The sequence below is a fragment of the Cucurbita pepo genome, chromosome 3 (genome assembly GCF_057944985.1).
Source record: "Cucurbita pepo subsp. pepo isolate OVF chromosome 3, ASM5794498v1, whole genome shotgun sequence".
In the NCBI taxonomy this organism is placed as follows: Eukaryota; Viridiplantae; Streptophyta; class Magnoliopsida; order Cucurbitales; family Cucurbitaceae; genus Cucurbita; species Cucurbita pepo.
Window position 1 is genome coordinate 18,139,694 of NC_141800.1, and position 19,276 is coordinate 18,158,969.

A 19,276-nucleotide genomic window follows, 5' to 3' on the forward strand; every position below is an offset into this window, starting at 1 on the left:
TGTGGAAACCTCTCCCTATTTAACGTGTTTAAAACCGTGAAGCTGATAAGGATACGTAAAGGGCTAAAGACACCTATATCAGTTAAAATTTCAAACTAATAATTCAATTTCTACTCTAAATTTTCATATATGAAGTATCAAGACTAAAATTCTTATTCAGATACAGTGTTAGATTTCAATATAAAAGTGTATGGTATATTTAAACGTATCTAAAAACTGCACAAAGTTGGAGAGATCATAAAGCTAGATAGAAATGAGAAAGACATGTATGAATCTTACAAGAGTTCCACTTCCATCAGAATTGATGATCAAATATTGAAAAAAAGAATGAATATGCATGAACATCCAACAACATGAGGAACCAGACCATTATTTCTTCCTCGGCCTATGTATCGAATCGACTGCCTACGACAATTCATATCTCGAACTTGCAGCTATGAAGCAATCAACTTATCTGTACAGCCATGGTTTTGAAAATGAACCTGTAATTGAACGCAGTGATGAACTGAGCTCGAGCTTGAATTTTAAGGACTACAGAAGTTTCTCATTTCTGCAGACTCAAGGTAGCTCAAATATCGTCTCCTGCATAAAAAATCGAGCAAAAAGTTTTATCAGCTTTGGAAGAACGAATCGGAAACAGTCAGGTTAAAGTTAGAACTCGGAAATTGTCATCCATGGCAACGTAAATGATGGACAGTGCTTGTAACGTGCCAAGCCCACCGCTAACAAATATTGTCCTCTTTGGACTTTCCCTTCTAGACTTTCCCTTCTAGACTTTCCCTCAAGGTTATAAAATGTGTTTTTAAAACCGTGAGGTGTTACAAATTGTACCAGAACCAGTCACGGGCCGGTGTGTCAGCGAGGACGTTGGGCTAGAAAGGGAGGTAGATTGTGAGATCTCATGGGGAATGAAGCATTCCTTATAAGGGTGTGAAAATCTCTTCTTGGCAAACGCATTTTAAAAACCTTGAGGGGAAACCCAAAAGGGAAAGCTCAAAGAGGACAATATCTGCTAGCGGTGAGCTTGGGCTGTTATAGCTAGCAAGATCGAGATTCGAATTCTGTCAACATACTCGTAACTCGTTATAACAAACCTTGTCGCAGATAGGACAGGCATTGCTTCTTTCAGTCCACTCGAGAAGGCAAGCGAGGTGAAAGTGATGCTTGCATTGTGTGATAATTTCTGGATGTTCAGAACCATACTCTACATAGGAGACACAATGTTAAACAAACATGAATTGGTGATTTGATAAGTGAAAAGAAGAATGATATGCAGAAGAGTATCAGTTTCTATAGATGCCAATGCAACTCACCTTCAAGACAAATGGGACAGACATCCTCTTCTTCGGTGACCGGAGTAGGAGTATTGCCTTTCGACTTGGAATGATCGAGTTTCCGTGGAGGGCCTCCGAGCAAAGGGCTGTCTTGGAACTTACAATCCAGTTCCCCAACAGTTTTCAATGCTGATGAAGTTTTAAAACTGCATCCACATTTTGTTTCTTTAAAAGAGTTGAGATCTTTCAGTTGTGGACATTTCAAAGCTGCATCATACGGGAGAGGTGTCGGAGGGGCTCGGTAAGTGTTCGGTATCGACAAATCCAGGTTCAAATCATGTCCTGCACCGAGGAGAATGGAGGCTGAGCCACCATGAATTTCGGATGACTCACGCTCCTCCATAGACAGCGGGCACTGCAGAAAGGAGTGAATTTTGGATCTTAGTATTGGCCTAAAGAGAACAGGTGCAATAATGGTTCGTGATCGTGTGGAAAGGAAAATGAACTAACATAGTAGTATGCTGGAGTTCCATCCGATTTTCGGGTCGAACAGCAGCAGCCTCCCATTCTTTAATGATTTCTCTGATCCAACCCAGCAGCTGTTAGAACATGGTTTCCTGTTATATGGCCTAATGTTGTGCACAAACTTCGAGAACAGACGGTAAGGACAAAGAACTAATACAGATTGACAGTAAACACAGATGCAAACGTAGAAGAATAACTGAGGCATTGTGAGATCCCACGTCGGTTGGAGAGGGGAACGAAGCATTCCTTATAAGGGTGTGGAAACCTCTCCCTAGTTGACACGGTTTAAAACTTAGAGAGAAAGCCCGAAAGGAAAATCCCAAAAGAGACAATATCTGATAGCGGTAGACTTGGGCGGTTACAAATGGTATCAGAGCTAGACACTGGGTAGTGTGTCAATGAGGACACTGGCCTCCAAGGGAGTGGATTGTGAGATCCCACATCAGTTGGAGAGGGGACCGAAGCATTCCTTATAAGGGTGTGAAAACCTCTCTCTAGTTAACATATTTTAAAACCTTGAAGGGAAGCCCGAAAGAGGACAATATCTATTAGTTGTGGGCTTAGACAGTCACAACATTGTAACATATGCAGCTGAAAATTCTTCTCCAAGAAAGGAGACAGGGAAACCAGTCTATAACTTGAAGATCAACAAGCAAAATTCTATTTCATCAATGTGGAAGGAGACAACGATTATGGCTTCCAAAATGTTTGGTTAATGAACAAAGCTAATTCTCACGACTCGAGATTCTAAAAACAACCACAATATATTCGTAACTGCATATTGGTTTGGGCAAATAGTTTTGGATGTAGAAAGGAGGAACTCTAGCCATACTTCCCACAACCACCATATATCTCACCGTAACGAAATCTTTCACTTTCTTATTTTACTATGTTCAACTCTATGTATTCCTCTATTATCTGGATATACCAAGAAAGATGTACGGTTTAATGAGGCTACTACGAAATATTTACTCATGGGTGGAGCAAGTTCTTCTATTTTAGTTCATGGTTTCTCTTGGCTATATGGTTCATCCAGGGGAGAGATCGAGCTTCAAAAAATAGTTGGCGATATGGTGAGATATAAACACGAATGAATACCTCAAATGAACTAGACTTCACAATCAAAGAGCCAAATTGCACATAACTACTAAAAATCTTAGCAGCACGAGTAACGAACCCGATTAGGTACCGTCCTCGCTTAGCGGGATTTAAACTTCATACAGTTGAGCCAAATCCAACCCATACTACAAATAACCACTGAATGCTTCATAATGAACACATAGACAAGATGCAAAAGTACTTCAAATCAACTTGAATTATATCATAAATATTGTGTCCATTAGACTTTGATTTGATAAAAATTAATGAATGTAAACAACAAGGCGTTGAGAACTCACTTTCCCACTGACTAACAAAGAAAAGAAACACGGAGAAACATCTCATGTTTCGCTCAAATGAACAGAAAGGACGTTTCAAAGGCAGCCATTAAAAGTACAGAACAAAATTTAAAAACCAATGAACCCTTTACATTTTTGCTTCCACCGCCATAGCTAGAGCTCCAGAAAAGTTCTTAAATCCCCTCTAAATCTCTTTCTAATCCCCAGCTGCTTACAACCCCCAAGGAAACAAAAACCATTTGATCATCAACAACCCAACATGTTCTTCTTAGTTCAACACAACTAAGATCATAGGTTTGAATAATGATAATACTAATAACTCCAATCAAGAACGATGAAGAAATCCACTATCCAACAGAAATTCAAAACGCTAATCAGCAAAACAAAACTCAGATCACAGAATCATCAGCAACAGCATTAACAAAAACGCAAAAGCTCAAAACGAATCGGAAAAACGAAATGATCAAGAACAAATGCGATGAAATCGAAACGAACCGATTAAGAGAATCGTCTGAGGAAGAAATTAACGCCTGTTCTGAGCAGTGCAATTTTGGGCTGCAACTTCAATCCACGCGAGTCGCTTTCAAGAGCTGATTGAGGACGCCGATTTGCCATACAGCTCTCTCGGTTACTAATTATTGTGCTGAATTTAATCAAAAGTTTTTGAATACCGCTTGTGTCTCTAAAATCGATACGAACAGACGCGACAATCGAAATTACGTTGAGAAAAAATCATAACGAAATGGACAAAAAGAAAAAGAAAAAGAAAAAATGAACAGCTTTTCTCCTTGGACCTACCACAACAGAAAGCAGTGTTCATGAAGTGAATGAAATGCAATACTGTTTTTGTTATATGTTAGATAATATTTTATATTCTCGATGTGACATATATTTTATGTATTAAACTATGCTTTAATTAACATATTTAAATTATATAAAGTTTTTTAAAATTATAATTAATGCTTGCTTTTTTATTTTATTTTTAATTAATTAAACTTTATGAAATAAAACCACCCATTTATAGTCAACAATCACCGACTAAATGGAACGTATCTATTTAATATATATAAATTCTGGATTTCAATCATTTCGATTGGTCCTTTTCAATTAAATTATTAATTTGTATTAATTATGTAAACAAAATTCAATAACCTGTTATCGCACATGATATTGTCTTTCTTTTTTAGGATATCATTATTTATTTATTTATTTATTTTTAACTGATTAATAGATAATAAAATTCAACATTAATAATTAATATTTTTGGAGAATAATAAAACCGTATTTTATTTAATTTTTTGTGAAATTTTCTACGTCCAAATAATTTCTTTATTATGCATTTAATTTGGCCGACTTTAAAATTTATTAAAATAGCCCGACTTCTTTGACATGTTATCGTGTTCAACTATATTCATATTCATCATATGGGTGCGGTGCACTTCAACGCTTGACTTAAGTGGCCCCGAATCGTACAAATTGGACGCCTATTGCACGACTCACTAATTCTACTTAGGGTTTTCGATTCATGTTTTAATGTTTGAGTTAGTGGTTCGTGCAACTAAAAATACCGTATTTGCCTAAAACGATATATAGAAACTCGTAATTTTTCATTAGAAACATTTTCTTAGTTTAACTCAAACATCGAGCGAAACCCAATAATTTTTTTAAAGGGAGTTTTTTTTAAAAAAAAAAAATTACACGTTACGCTCTGAACATGGAAGAATTCTTAGAAAAAGAACGTTAGTCGGCATTTAAGTCTGAGACGGTGGCAACTATCAACAAGATACCCACTAACAACAACATTTCAATTCTATACAAAATATTTAAGGTAAATGTTTCAAATCTCTGACATTTTCGTTGAAAATATATGTCTTCTAAGTTGATATATACTTAAGTTGATCTATGGGTAAACCTCTGACATTTTCGTTGAAAATATATGTCTTCTAAGTTGATCTATACTTAAGTTGATTATGGGTAGGAATAAGTCTTCGTCCCCAAATTAATAATATTATTATTTTATTCATTTTAGTTCAAATTATAATAAATAAAAAAATCTAAAAAATGACGCATTTAATGTCCAGCCCGCCATCATCCGCAAATTGCCTTGCAGCTGCGTAGAGGGCCAAGTCCTCTCATTTTCATAAATTCAACGGGCCGCATTAAATTCATTGGGCTTCTCAAACCAACTGAAAAAATCATAATATTATAATAATTAAATCACCTAAATATTATTTAATCACGTTCAAAATTATTTATTTAGTTGAATTTAAATAATAGGATATCTCGATATTTGCTCGAGAACAAAACTCGTGGGATTGTATTTTTATTTTATGATAATTGATGTTTTATTTATTAAATTATGCTCGAATCAATATATAATATCTTAATCAGTTCTATAAATTTACGATCATAAGATTCATTTTTTTACGTGAGAAATGAAAATAAATTATAAATCCTAAATTCAAAATTTAATGTTTTAAATTTCCACGTCATATCGGATTTATGAATTTAAAATCATTAATTTAGATGTGATTGGCAATCTCCAACCTAACCCCACCATCTCCTCTTTGATTAACTTATAATCCAAGTGTCACCTTCCTTCTTTCGCCATAATTGAAACTATTTTTTTTTTTGTTAAAAATAAATAATAAAAAATAATAATTTCAGCTGAGAAAGTTTCGTTATTATTTCGTTGAAGCTGCTCGGATGAGAGGACAACCACTTTTGATAACAAAATTTATATCATTTTAAAAAAATTGAGCATCCGTTCGATGATTTCATAATATATCGTCTTTTTACTATAAGAATTTGAAAATTTTTAGTTTAGTAATTATAAATATGTTTTAATGATAAAAAAATTTAATACGTTAAAATTTGAAATTAAAAAATAATCAATTTATTTGTTAAATAAATGGAAAAGTTTATATATATAATATGTTATTGAATAGTGTTTTTTTGGATGGATGGAATTAAAAAAAAAAAAAAAAAAAAAAAAAAAAAAAAAAAAAGAGAACTTTTCAAATAATAGTAGAAAGGAAATTTATTTTCAAACACATTCACGCGGGCGCGCGTGGGTATCTTTAACGGCGTACATTAGAAGGGCATTGACGGACCAATCAGCATAAAACTTGAATTTGACGCTAGCGCACGTTAGCGTCGTCGACCTCTTTTCTATTCTATTTTTTTTTTTTTTTTAAACTTTCTCAACAATAACATTAATAGGTACCGCCATTTCTGAGAGTCTTGTTGGTTTTACTCTGTTAGCGCCAATGACGAGCTCAAGTCCGTGGCACGGCGGTGAGCGGCGAAATTCTAGCTCCAGCGGGGAGCGGCGGTATTCTAGCTCCAGCGGTGAGCGGCGGAATTCTAGCTCTGTCAGTGAGAGGCGGAACTCCTGCTCCCGTGGTAGTCGATCGCCTTACCTTTCTTACTTGCCCAGTCCGGATGTGTCCGCTGGTATGGAATCCCGTTCCCGACTTAATCCTGTGAAAGCCGCTGCACGGTCCGTCGCCGGAGCTTTTATTACTTGCTTTACACCGCCGGAGAAGGAAACGTCGCCGGGTTTTGGTATTGGTAGAGAATTTCGTCATTCTTCAGGTAATACTTGATTTTAAGCTTGGGGAATGAGAACGACTTGGATTACCTGTCTTAGCTTTTGGTTTATCTTTTAAGAAACTGGTAGTGAAGATGAATGAATAGGTCTCGTTGCGGCGTCTTTTCAGAGCTGTTAACCTACTGTTTAATGTTATCTCTTTTCTGTTGGGTTTTGGATCGTGGATGTTCGTCTGAAATTTTGGTGAAGATTTTAGTCTAATTGCTTGTTTTCTACACTATCTCAACTTGGAAATTCCCTGTTCTTGATAATTGCAAAAACATATTCTCCAAGACTCGCTTATCTGTTTTTAATCGAAGATTGTCTGAGATAGAGGCTTTCTTAACCTTGTGATACATTGAGATGTGAAACTCTTTGTCTTTTGCGCATTAAATTCTATCATTTATTTGTTAGATAACTAGAGGAAGATAGGAACAAGTGGATTTTCCGAATCATTTATGAAGTTCCTGAAATTGAGTCAGTTAAGAAACTGCAATTACCAATTTCAGTCTTCGTAGGCTGTCTGGATTCAAATTGTTCTCTCTTTCAAAGGGAAAATAAGCAGTAAACCACTTATTCCGATTGTGATCTTAGGATGAATTTGTGTGTTTTACATCTCTGTAATTCAGATGCTTCCAGTCATAATAGCAAAAGAAATCAAGGATCTAGGCGAGAAACCCACTTCAGTTCAAATCTAGCTGCTCATGATCGAGAGCCTGGATCTTTAAGGATCAGCATAGAAGAAATCCGCAAGGCTACGAAGAACTTCTCCGCGTCTTCAAAAATTGGCCAAGGGGGTTTTGGGGCTGTCTACAAGGGGAAACTTGATGGAGTTCTTGTGGCAATAAAACGTGCCAAGAAGGTTAAATTTGATTCTTAAGCAGTTTATGGCTTATTGCTTTCAATCACCATCTCTGTTCATTGTTGTTAACGTGGATTCATTTTTTTTTTTCTTTCATAACCTCTTTCTCTGCAGAGTGTATATGATAATAATTTGGGCGGGGAGTTTCAAAGCGAGATCCAAACACTTGCACAAGTAGAACATTTAAATCTGGTTAAGTTCTATGGATATCTGGAACATGAAGATGAAAGAATCGTCATTGTTGAGTATGTGCCGAATGGGACACTCAGAGAGCACTTAGAATGTGAGTTACTTTGTTTCAGCTTTATCCTCTCTTTAAACTACACAGTTTAGTACTCTTATCTGAATCACCAAACTTGATGGCAGGCATCCATGGCACTACTCTTGACCTTGCTACAAGGCTCGCCATTGCAACTGATGTGGCTCATGCAATAACGTATCTTCATATGTATACAGGTATGGATTTGATTTGGTGCTCAACTCACCTTAACTATATAGAACCTAGTGCGCGTCTGGAATGACTTTTGGGAGGCTGAAAAGTGTTTCTATGGGCCAAAGGCACTTTTAAAACAAAACATGTACAGTTCTTTAAGGAAAAATGCTCAACTAATGATTCTTCCAAACTTGTTTATTGAAGAACACATTCTAAACTCAAATCTTAATGTATCTTCGTTAAAAATCTAGAGTCGTTATAGCTGTTGATCTTACATCTTCTGGTTCTTGTTGGCCTGACTATACTTGCTGTGTGTAGATCGTCCCATCATTCATAGAGACATAAAGTCTTCCAACATTCTCTTGACCGAGAATTATAGAGCCAAAGTTGCGGACTTTGGCTTCGCAAGACTTGCAGCAGACGGCGATGCGACCCATGTGTCCACTCAAGTCAAAGGAACTGCTGGCTACTTGGACCCAGAATATCTCAAAACTTACCAACTGACTGAAAAGAGTGATATCTATTCATTTGGTGTTTTGTTGGTTGAATTAGTCACAGGCAGGCGCCCCATAGAACCCAAACGAGAACTTGACCAGCGGATCACTCCAAAATGGGTGAGCCTTTCTCTCTCTTCATTTCACTACTAGTTGAGGATCATATATCATAACCGTAGAGAATACTTTAGAGGATTGTTGAGAGGGAGTTCCACATTGGTTAATTAAGGAAATGATCTAAGAAATATTATCTCTATTGGTACGAGATCTTTCGGGGAAACCAAAAAGAGCCACGAGAGCTTATGCTCAAAGTGGACAATATTATACCAATGTATAGATTGGTAGTTCTTAACAGAATATAGTCCACAATAGGTACATAAAGGTGAATGACACTCTCTCTATTGGTACGTAGTTTTTAGTAGAATCTAAAAAATAGCTCATGTGAATACCTAGATAAGATCGTACCATTGTGAGAACTCATTATCATTTGTTCTTCACACACTGCTCTGCGTTGACATAAATGTAGGCCATGAAGAAGTTTTGTGAAGGAGAGGCCAGCACCATTTTGGACCCAAATCTAGAGCAAACAGCTGCAAATCATTCAGCAGTGGAAAAGATTCTGGAGTTGGCCTTACAATGCTTGGCTCCCCGGAGGCATAGTCGGCCGAGCATGAGGAGATGTGCAGAGATACTTTGGAGCATACGCAAGGACCACAGAGATCTAACAGCTCCTGATCTCCGTTCATTCTCTACAAACTCACAAAGGAGTGCCTCGGTAAGAGAAAAATGAAACTCAAATCTTGGTTCATAATCATGATAAATTTGGAATTCTTGATCCTATGAAGAACAAAGCTCTCTTAGAATCTCTATTCCACGAAGCAAGCAGATTCCCAGAACGTATGTTTCTCTTCTTATGTTCATTGGTGAGATTATATTCGTTTGGCTTGTGTGCTAGCTGCATTCTTTAGTTTCATTTAGGCTGCTAATAATACTCTTTTTTGCTTGTAAATTTGTGTATTTAGCTATCTCGAGGATGATTGATTGGTTTCTGTTCTGACTTTGTTCATCATTTGTGACTGAATAGTTAATAAATTGATTAGCAAATGGAGAAACTTCTGCCGAATCTCTTGTTCTCGTTCTCCATTCACACTATGAAGTCGGTACCGATGTTAGTTATTTCTCTTGCATCTTTTCTTACCATCGCTACTAGCACAAAGTTAGCCGATACTTTTTCACTAGATACAATCATTACTTCTCCGAGAAAAGAATTTCACAATCCGTAGGTTTTCTACCCCACACAACATTGCTCTGTCAAACTTTCGCCTGTTTAGGCTGGAGACACGAGCAACTCCCACATGCCTAGATACAATCATTATTCTTTTTAAAATTATATATATTTAATTTAAAGACTTCGATCATGTCAGTTGAAGATTGAAGGAGACCGTTTAAAATTAGACCAAATTTAATTGAGAATTGGTAGCCAAATTTTTAATTTTCTTAAATGTATTATTGGAAGAATTTCAATTATTTTCTATATTTAGTGTTTAAAATTTCATAAAAAATAACAATTTAGTAATTAAAAAAAGAGTATTTGTAATTATTTATTATTGTAATTTTAATTTTTTAAACAATTTAACTTGTAATCATTTAATTTTTAACGATTTAATTATTATCGTAAAAAATTTCATCAAAATTAAATGTAAATTTATATTATTAAATTATGTAGAATTTGTAGCTTATAATCATAATAGGTTCGTAATTAGTTTATAGTTTATTGATCTATTTATATTATAATTTTTATTAAATCTTAACACCACTAATATTCATGGTAGTAAATAAATGTTATAAATTTAAAGTAAAATATTAAATTATAATATATTAAAATTTAGGACAAATACTAAAATTCAGACACAACTCACTGAATTGAGTTTTCGCTTTTTCTTAATAAATAAAAATTGAAAACCCGCCGGAGCGCATAGTCATTCTTCATTTGGCGCCATTTCGCTCCCTTTGGCTTTTCCAGTTCTCCCAAAAGACGAGACGCACCCATTCTCTCCAATTCGCTATCTGCTTCGTTCTTCGTAAGTATTCGTTGAATTTCATATGGACTATTTCTTTTTCAGAACTGGTTTTGCTGAATTCACTGTTCTTTTTCTTCTGTTGTTGGGAGGGGTTTATGTTTGAGCTAGGAAGGGAAGGTGAGGGTGCGATCTTAGTTTTCTCTCAAATCTCTTGTAGTCGCAGGGGATGCTTTCCTGATGAATTTGAGTTTCTTGACTGAACTGTAATCTTCTCTGGTAATAGTTGGATTACTAACCTAGAAATCAGTCTGTTGTTTTCCCCTCCCACTCGTGACTTGTCTTTCGCATACCTGATTTTTGACTAAAATTATAGGTTTTTAAAGAATCCTCAAACCAAGAGTTTAGAATGAAATTCGTCTCTGTATTTGGAATAGAGGTTCTATCACAATGTTATTATGGATATATTAGTAATTAGTTAGGGAAGTTGTTAGGATATTTGATTATAAATAGAGGAGTAAGGAAGGAAGAAATTAGACATTAGTTTGGTTACTGAATTAGGGTTTGAGAGATTTGCAAGTACCTCGAATTACTTGTTTATCTTGTAAATTTCTTTACCTTTCATATTCCAATGCATTGTGATTATGTTTTGGTTCCTATCATTCTGATCTCAGTTAAACTCTACAGCTATCTAAGCCTGTAATTTGTGCTTATTTGAACATTGTTATTTGAGGTGAGATCAGAGAGCGTTAGTATTGGGTTAGGAGGGCCCTTAATCCCTATCTTGTTGTCATCCCCATTGAGAAGCCATTGACCTTGCCACTTTTCACTTGTCTTCAATGTAGGGGCCATTTCATAGTCGCAGACACACCAAAAAGGGGGTAATAAGACCTAGAAAATTCCCAATTGTTGATTTAAGTTTGCCATTCTAAGTCACAACGAAACACCAATTGGCAGCTATTCTGATTGGACTTCTCATCTCAATTTGTATAGGCATTGATAAGAAAACAGTCTGGGAGAGTCATCAGAATAATTGAACAACATGGCATCAAGTTTGGGAGGGGCGTCGGTGTCGCAAACAGATGATTTTGAGACGTTCACTCCAACGACAGATGTTGAGCCTCTAAAGAGGGCCTGGCGTAATGAAAAAGCTGCTCCTGAGATTCTACCCTTTGAGGCATCTTTGGTTGGGAGAATCAAAGAGCAGATTCAATTAATGGTATTCCAGAATTCTGCCTTAATGCCTGTTTAGTTCCCAAGAAATTTTAGGGAAAGAAAATCAGTTTGCAATATCACACCTGATGCAATCCCGATGTTGTTATTTATCGAATAATTGAATATCACCTCTGGAATTTTAGTAATTCAAGATTTCATTTACATAAAATCCAGTTTCTGAAATTGCAATTTTAGTTCATATATTTGATTCTCAAAATTTATTTTATAAATTTATAAAAAGAATTGGTAATTGTCCGCCCTTTTGTTTCACATTCCACACACAAAATTATCATACAGATTTTCTTGGTAGCAAACTAAAAATACATATTGATACATTGTTATTAAATTATAATAATTCTTCAATTGTGTGGTCCATTTACCTTATTCATAGATTACTGACATTGATACCATTCTCATCCGTTTTCAGGAAGATACTATAGAGGAATATTCAAGAAGTGGCATCGATCCCCTAATTGTATCACTCTATCAGATGGATTTAGATAGGACACAGTTCTTGTTAAGATCATATATTAGGATTCGCTTACAGAAGGTACAACCTAACTATAGTTTAGTTTTGTTCGGAGACAGTAGTTATGCTTTTGTTTATCGTTTTTCCTTTTCTCCTTTTTATATTTCATGTAAGTTCATAATGATTTCATTGCGTTTGAAATCATAATTGTGTACATTCCACACAAGCATAGAGAACAGATCATGACCCAACTTGAAAATCAATTTAATTCTCCAACTTAAGTTCCATGTATGCTACTATTTCGCTTCCGTAATTCTAAAACAATCTTTCTCCCCCAGATTGAGAAGTACATGCTCTATATCTTGAAGTCAGATGAACTTTTCAGACGTCTTTCCGAGGAAGAGATAACATTTACTGATAGGTGAATGCTATATCATATTGTTCATTTTCTAATGGTCTAGTTGTTTTTTTTTTTCTTCTGACATTCATGTTGTGGCGCAGGTGTAGTCATGATATGAAAAAACATTTTGATGAGAGTGTTCTATCAAAATTGCCAAATAATTATCAGGACATTTTGAGGCAATCTATAATAAGTGAAGAGGATGACATGGGTACTCAAACACCTTCAAAATAAATTATTTGATTGTTTACATAAAGCACTGAATCACATGCTCTCTCACCTTTTTTTTTTTTGTGTGTGTGTTTTTTTAATGTTCACATTCATGTTATGTATTCCTCAATTTGAATCTGCAGATGGTAATGTATGTGGACACGGTGCAATTCCTTTAGTAAGATCAATCTATTGGGTCTTGGTTCGTTAAAGAGCATTGATGAACTTCTTTGATTAAATAGTTCATAATGGAATTGCAATAATTTTAAGAAGTTAAGGTTCTGAATTGCATAGGTGCTCGGAATTAGAACTTATTAGGTACTTCCACGTGATGTTCTCTGACAATGTATTGGCACGAAGTAATTTATAGTCAATATGCAGGATAGTTCAGATCAATTCTCATGTAGGATTTTTATTTCCAATCTGCCGCCATATTTTTTTCTCTCCCATGCTTCTTAGTTGGATGTCTCGTCAGATGGTGTGAATTTGTCCTGCTTTATAAACTGTCAGTTTTTTTTTTTTTTTTTTTTTTTTTTTTTTTGGGTTTAGATACTCTTTGGTCCTTATATTTATTCTTGATTCATTTTGTTTCTTGAAGTTTTATGATTGGTTCATTTTGATTTCTATATTTTCAAAATGTCCATTTTGGTCCCCGTACTTTTAAAACCTACCATTTTGGTCCATTCATTTTTCTTATATTGATTCAGCTTATTTCTGCATTGTATTCCTTTGGAAGTTATCAGCACGTGTGAAATTTTATTGATGTAAATTTGATTAATTACATGTTATTTGAATGTTAATGATTTTGGTTTTGTCTGATTCAGTTCCAGAACCTCCACTGGACACGTTTGTGGTCTGCAAAAGTAAGGAATATCTTGAACATATACAGCTTGAGGATGAGGAAGAGAGGGCATCTAGTAGAGTGTAACTTTTCTTTTTCCTCCTTTTTATCATTTTACTCCTTTTGTCGTTTCCATTTCTTTGGCTATTATAAATGACTATTTTCTAAAGGATATCAAATTCTACAGAGAGGAACCTTTTGAGATGGAGGCCAATGTATTACACATTATTCGCTACAAGCCTATAAAATCACTTGTAGAGAGCGGGAGAATTGATTTGCTGTAGACAATCTCCATAGCAGCTTTCAACATCGGTACCCCTCACCATCTTTATTATCTTGCTCAATCTGTGTGTGATAAAAGGCATTTTTCAAGTTAGTTTTGGTAGTTTCATGGCCTTAATGTTGGTCACTGTTCCATAAAGCAAATAATGTTAAGAGTAGTTGAAAGGTTTGAAAACCATTCCTGATTGGTTTTTCAAGGTAATCAATTGTCCATTATGAACTATGTAGCATCAGTGCAACCAACTGCTAAAATAGTTATGGCATCTACCTTGAACTTGACTTTTGACCTATTTTTATATATATATATATAATTTATATTCTTGTGAAGTTATCTATTAAATTAACTTGAATTATAAATTGATTTGATTACTTCTTGAAAAAAATTTCTGTCATATGGGATGAAAAATTCTAACTTCTAACTTTATGGTTAGTGTGTTGCTAATTTCAAGTTGGGTTGAAGTCATAAATGAAAGGAACGGTAAAGCACTGAAGGGATCAGGAAAGGCTGGTGAGTAATTTCAATTCTATATCTTATGATATCATGATATTAAATGATGGATGTGGTATTCGAATGGAAGCAAAGAGTATAATTTATAGCAATTTACCTAGTTTTTGAACTTCAGTTGTGTTTATTTTGTTGTTGGACTCTCAAAAATGTGAAAAATGTGAAAAATGTCTAATAGACTCCTAAACTTTAAGAGTGTATTAAGTTTTCAAATTTTTAATTTTATTTCTAATGAATTCTTAATTTATTCAATATTTTTTTAAAACTCATGAATTTACTGATACAAAAGTATGTGTGTTTATTTAGGCGTCAACTTTAAATTTTATATCTCATAAGATATTTTTTTAAAAAAATAAGTTAGAGAATTAAGGCACAAGCTCAATTGACTCATTTTAGTTATTGTTGGATATTTTTTTTTTTAATTGCATTTTGAATCAAAGGTATTCAATTGAGTATAAGATTAAAAAATAGATTATATAAAATTTTTGTCATGTTTGGTAATAAGTTTGATTTCTTTAAATAGGGCAAATCTTTGTCTTGTTCGAGGAAACATCTGCAATTCTCCTTTCTACTTCTATTTTAGAGTTTTTTTTATTTTTTTATTTTTTTATTTTATTTAAATTATTTCCGCCCTTCTCGACTCAATTTTTGGGTTTTCTACAATGGGCAAAGATTAACCTTTCTAAAAATGATGGTTCATTTGTATGGACAAGAGTTCAATTTGTAAATATAAGTATAATCGAGGATAATTGAATATATTCATTTCTTTTCTTTTATGGTCAAAAGTTGAAACCACAAATAGGCATATCAAAGACCATGGCTCCTCCTCTTGTTAGGATATATGTATTACATATGTATAGTTGTTTATTCTATTGTAATCTTTATTTTTCATAAAGTTTTTTAAAAATTAAAGTGGAGGGATTTGAATCAAAATCTGCCAGTTGTAATATCATAAGCGGACGAAAAACACACCTTTCTTTTGGATTTTCTGGGGGAATGAAATCTAATTTATCACCCACCACCTATCTTTTGGTTCAGAATTAAGAACCAATATTTCTAATTAAGGGACAAAAAGTAAAAAATTAAACTTAGCTATAGTCGCCGGAAAACTCAGAACAACCGGCAAAATCCACAAGCGGCGGAAACGACCCCTCCGGCACGATCAGGGTTCTACAGAGTGGACAGCTTCTCTGATCTCGAATCATCCATTCGTCCAAACACTCCTTATGAAAAATGTGTTTGCAATTCTTCAAAAACCTAACCTCCTCGTCGTCCTCGAACTCACAGAGACAAACGGCGCAACATTCCGGTGGAAATCCGGCTCCGGCGGCGTCGAAAATGTCGGAGAATTTTACCACGGGAAAGAATTCCTCGATTCGGATCGGCAATACGGAATGATCGTCGATGGTCGGGGTTGGATTTTGAGGCCAAACGACGCTGGATTCGAGAAAATCGGGAAGCCCTAGGATTCGGAAGAGCGAAATAATGAGGCTTCGAATATAGCCGAGAAGGACGAGGAGATGGAGAAAGGCGTTGGAGAAAAATAGGTCGGCATAGCCTACGGGATAGCCCATGGCGGTCGGAGAGAGAGAAGATTCCGATTCCGGCTCTGTTTGTGGAACAGCAAAGAGAAAGGGGATTACACGGCGGTTCATCAATGAGAAGAAAATTGTGTATTTATAGAGAGAGATGTGGAGACTTAAATTTGGAATGGATGCTGTAGAGAATAGTAATGGTGACCGGCAAAGATGAAGGCTGCCGGGGTGCGGCGGCGACACCGTTGAGCGGCGGCAACGGCGGAAGGAGGGAAATTATAATTCTTTTCACATTTATTTTATTTTATTTATGAAATTACAAGGATTAAAGTTTAATTTTTTTAAAATATAAGGACAAAATTTATAATTTAACATATTCTTTTGCATTCTTCTCGGGACACAAAAGTCAATAGTAAGAGAATCACTGAGCTCTTATTTTCCACATTAGATGCTTCAATTTTCTTTTCTTTTACAAAAAGGGGTTGAATAATTTAACATAAGTATTTATTTTTTCTCAAGTCTAAGTCAACAATTCAATTATTCCTAGTCAAAACACGACCTTTAAAGATTTACTTCAATCGTGGGTCTCATATTTCTCTAGAGTCTAGTATGCCAATAAATAAAATAAATTTAGGTCGAATATTTAAATCTTCAATTTTATAAATAATAATAAAATCATATATTATTAGTTAAGATATGGTTCATTTACGTGGGATTAAAATTAAAATCTCTAAGATATATTTATTGTAAAAAAAAAATACCATTAAATTATTTTAATAGAATATAATGTTATTATTATAAAAATGGAGTATTTAATTCATTAACCTTTTTATTAACAATAATAATTATATTACTTAAAATTATTAAATAAGTCAATTCAAGTCTAATTTAACTTTTTTATTTTTATTTTTTTATAGATCAACGCTTAATAATAATAATAATAATAATAATAATAATAATAATAAATAAGCAAGGCTCACGTATTCCAAGCTTACAATATTCACGCAATCACACAAGCAACTCCCGTTGGAAGCACTTTCCTGGTTGATTCGACTCTTAACAATAAATACCCAAAGCACTTTCATCTATTCTCAAGCTCACAAAAATGGCGGAAAACAAAGCTGTTCATGTCGTTCTACTTCCATGGTCGGCCTTCGGCCATTTAATGCCCCATTTTCAACTCTCCATAGCCTTAGCCAAAGCCGGCGTCCATGTCTCCTTCATCTCCACCCCCAAAAATCTCGACAGACTCACCGGAATTCCTCCATCTCTGTCGCCATTCATAACTTTGGTGCCCATTCCACTCCCCAAGCTCCCCGGCGACCCCTTGCCGGAAGGTGCAGAGGCCACTGTCGACATTCCGTTCGACAAAATTCCGTTTCTGAAATTATCTCTAGATCTCGCTGAGCCGTCGGTTCGAAAATTCGTCGCCGATCATCCTCATCCGCCGGATTGGATGATCGTCGATTTCAATGCTACTTGGATCTGCGATATTTCTCGGGAGTTTGGAATTCCGGTTGTCTTCTTTCGCGTTCTCTCGCCTGGATTTCTTGCTTTCTTCGCTCATGTTCTTGGTAGTGGTCTGCCTCTGTCGGAAATCGGAAGCCTGATGTCACCGCCGATGATCGGCGGATCCACGGTGGCGTTCAGGCGGCATGAAGCTGCCAAAATTCATGCTGATTTGTTTGAGAAGAACGATTCTGGTATGAGCGATCGCGAAAGAGTAACGAAGATTATTTCCGCTAGTCGAGCAATTGCAGTTCGTAGTTGTTACGAATTTGATGTTGATTATTTGAAGTTATACTCCAATTTTTGCGGAAAGAGAGTGATTCCTCTAGGGTTTCTTCCTCCAGAAAAGCCCCAAAAATCAGAGTTCGAGGCCGATTCGCCATGGAAATCGACCTTCGAGTGGCTCGATCATCAAAACCCCCAATCCGTGGTGTTCGTCGGATTCGGAAGCGAGTGCAAGCTCACAAAGGATCAAATACACAAAATAGCCCGCGGCTTGGAGATGTCGGAACTGCCATTTCTATGGTCTCTGAGGAAACCGGACTGGGCGGGGGACTCCGACGCGCTTCCGGTCGGTTTCCAGGATCGGACGGCGGAGAGAGGGATTGTGAGTATGGGATGGGCCCCACAGATGGAGATTTTAGGGCATCCGGCGATCGGAGGGTGCTTCTTTCACGGAGGTTGGGGATCCGCCATTGAAGCTCTGCAATTCGGGCATCGTCTAGTTCTGTTGCCGTTCATCGTGGATCAGCCGCTGAATGCGAGGCTTTTGGTGGAGAAGGGTGTGGCAGTTGAAGTTGAAAGAAAGGAAGAGGATGGATCTTTCAGTGGAGAAGACATAGCCAAAGCTTTGAAAGAAGCTATGGCTTCCGAAGAAGGGGAGAAGATTAGAAGGCGAGCTACTGAAATGTCCGCCATTTTTGGGGACACGAAGCTTAATCAGCGATACATTGAGGAATTTGTAGAATTCCTCAAAAATGGGGATTCAAATCAGTAGTTTCAGAGCCTTTGGATCCGCGTGAAGCTTTTGGGCTTTTGGGCCTTTTTTAATTAGAAAACTCATAGTGGGCCAAAAAGTATGGTGTGAAGGCCCATGAGAAAACAGCATATGGCCCAAATGGCCCAAATGCATGGGTGAAAATAGTAATAAGATTACTTTTTATATTTTTAGTGATTAACCTTCAAATTTACAAATTTATTGAGATTTATACCAAGGCTCTCAGATAGGACGATGATAAGAATAACCCGGAGATCTAAATCTTAGGGTGTAGCCTAGGAGATGCCTATAACGGGGTACGAATCCTCTAATGAGGATAAGCCATCGAATAAGTTAACTAAGATAATTAAAACTTGATATCGAACTATGAACTACTAATAAGCTGCTTACTGAGTATATTTTATGTACTCATCTATGTTACTCTGACTTTTCTTTCAGATTAGGCTTGATGGAGCGGACAAAGTGGAGGTGTGTAGGGCTATAGAGTTTTGTGCTAGATAGGTATCTTGTACTCCCTTTGCTATGTTCCCTTTACGAACCCTTTAAATCTTTGTGTTTATGGATTTCTCGAACTACTTGTGTCGTGTCCTTTTGTGTGTGGATCGTCAGTTTGTGATGTATTTCAAAACAATGTCATACTAAAGCTAGACTTGCTTTATGTGCATCCACGTTTAAAAGTTTTAAAATTTACGCTTTTTTATTTATTTTCGCATCAGCG

The 19,276-nt window shown here is 35.9% G+C and overlaps 3 protein-coding genes and 2 pseudogenes across 7 annotated transcripts; 3 read left to right on the forward strand and 2 right to left on the reverse strand.

Annotated features, from left to right (window-relative positions):
• Positions 1–226: 226 nt before the first annotated feature.
• Positions 227–4,020, reverse strand: RHB1A (RING-H2 finger B1A). Of its 3 annotated transcripts, none has more exons than XM_023671910.2 (5): positions 3,692–4,020; positions 1,785–1,856; positions 1,314–1,689; positions 1,095–1,204; positions 227–582 (listed from the first exon to the last, which is right to left on the reverse strand). In XM_023671910.2, the coding sequence occupies exons 2-5, from the start codon at positions 1,839–1,841 to the stop codon at positions 559–561; spliced, it is 567 nt and encodes a 188-aa protein (XP_023527678.2). In that variant the 5' UTR covers positions 1,842–1,856; positions 3,692–4,020; the 3' UTR covers positions 227–558. The 3 variants fall into 3 exon arrangements, with proteins under 3 accessions (XP_023527678.2, XP_023527676.2, XP_086978834.1); XM_023671908.2 differs by having other exon boundaries at positions 1,785–1,873; positions 3,692–4,019; XM_087122708.1 differs by lacking the exon at positions 3,692–4,020 and having other exon boundaries at positions 1,785–3,685.
• A 2,401-nt stretch (positions 4,021–6,421) lies between these two features.
• Positions 6,422–9,700, forward strand: LOC111789833 (calmodulin-binding receptor-like cytoplasmic kinase 2). The gene is made up of 6 exons (XM_023670536.2): positions 6,422–6,793; positions 7,418–7,650; positions 7,765–7,933; positions 8,017–8,106; positions 8,402–8,697; positions 9,104–9,700. The coding sequence occupies exons 1-6, from the start codon at positions 6,466–6,468 to the stop codon at positions 9,365–9,367; spliced, it is 1,380 nt and encodes a 459-aa protein (XP_023526304.2). The 5' UTR covers positions 6,422–6,465; the 3' UTR covers positions 9,368–9,700.
• Positions 9,701–10,518: 818 nt separating this feature from the next.
• Positions 10,519–14,629, forward strand: SLD5 (DNA replication protein-like protein). 3 transcript variants are annotated; one of them, XM_023670618.2, is made up of 9 exons: positions 10,527–10,658; positions 11,441–11,476; positions 11,589–11,814; positions 12,238–12,360; positions 12,618–12,700; positions 12,781–12,890; positions 13,714–13,813; positions 13,918–14,042; positions 14,444–14,629. In XM_023670618.2, exons 3-8 carry the CDS (start codon positions 11,638–11,640, stop codon positions 14,012–14,014), a joined length of 690 nt encoding a protein of 229 aa, XP_023526386.1. In that variant the 5' UTR covers positions 10,527–10,658; positions 11,441–11,476; positions 11,589–11,637; the 3' UTR covers positions 14,015–14,042; positions 14,444–14,629. The 3 variants fall into 3 exon arrangements, with proteins under 3 accessions (XP_023526387.1, XP_023526386.1, XP_086978165.1); XM_087122039.1 differs by lacking the exon at positions 10,527–10,658 and adding an exon at positions 10,793–10,874; XM_023670619.2 differs by lacking the exon at positions 11,441–11,476 and having other exon boundaries at positions 10,519–10,658.
• A 976-nt stretch (positions 14,630–15,605) lies between these two features.
• On the reverse strand, positions 15,606–16,172 carry LOC111790310 (brassinosteroid-responsive RING protein 1 pseudogene; annotated as a pseudogene).
• A 985-nt stretch (positions 16,173–17,157) lies between these two features.
• Positions 17,158–19,130, forward strand: LOC111789708 (putative UDP-rhamnose:rhamnosyltransferase 1 pseudogene; annotated as a pseudogene).
• The last annotated feature ends 146 nt before the right edge of the window (positions 19,131–19,276 follow it).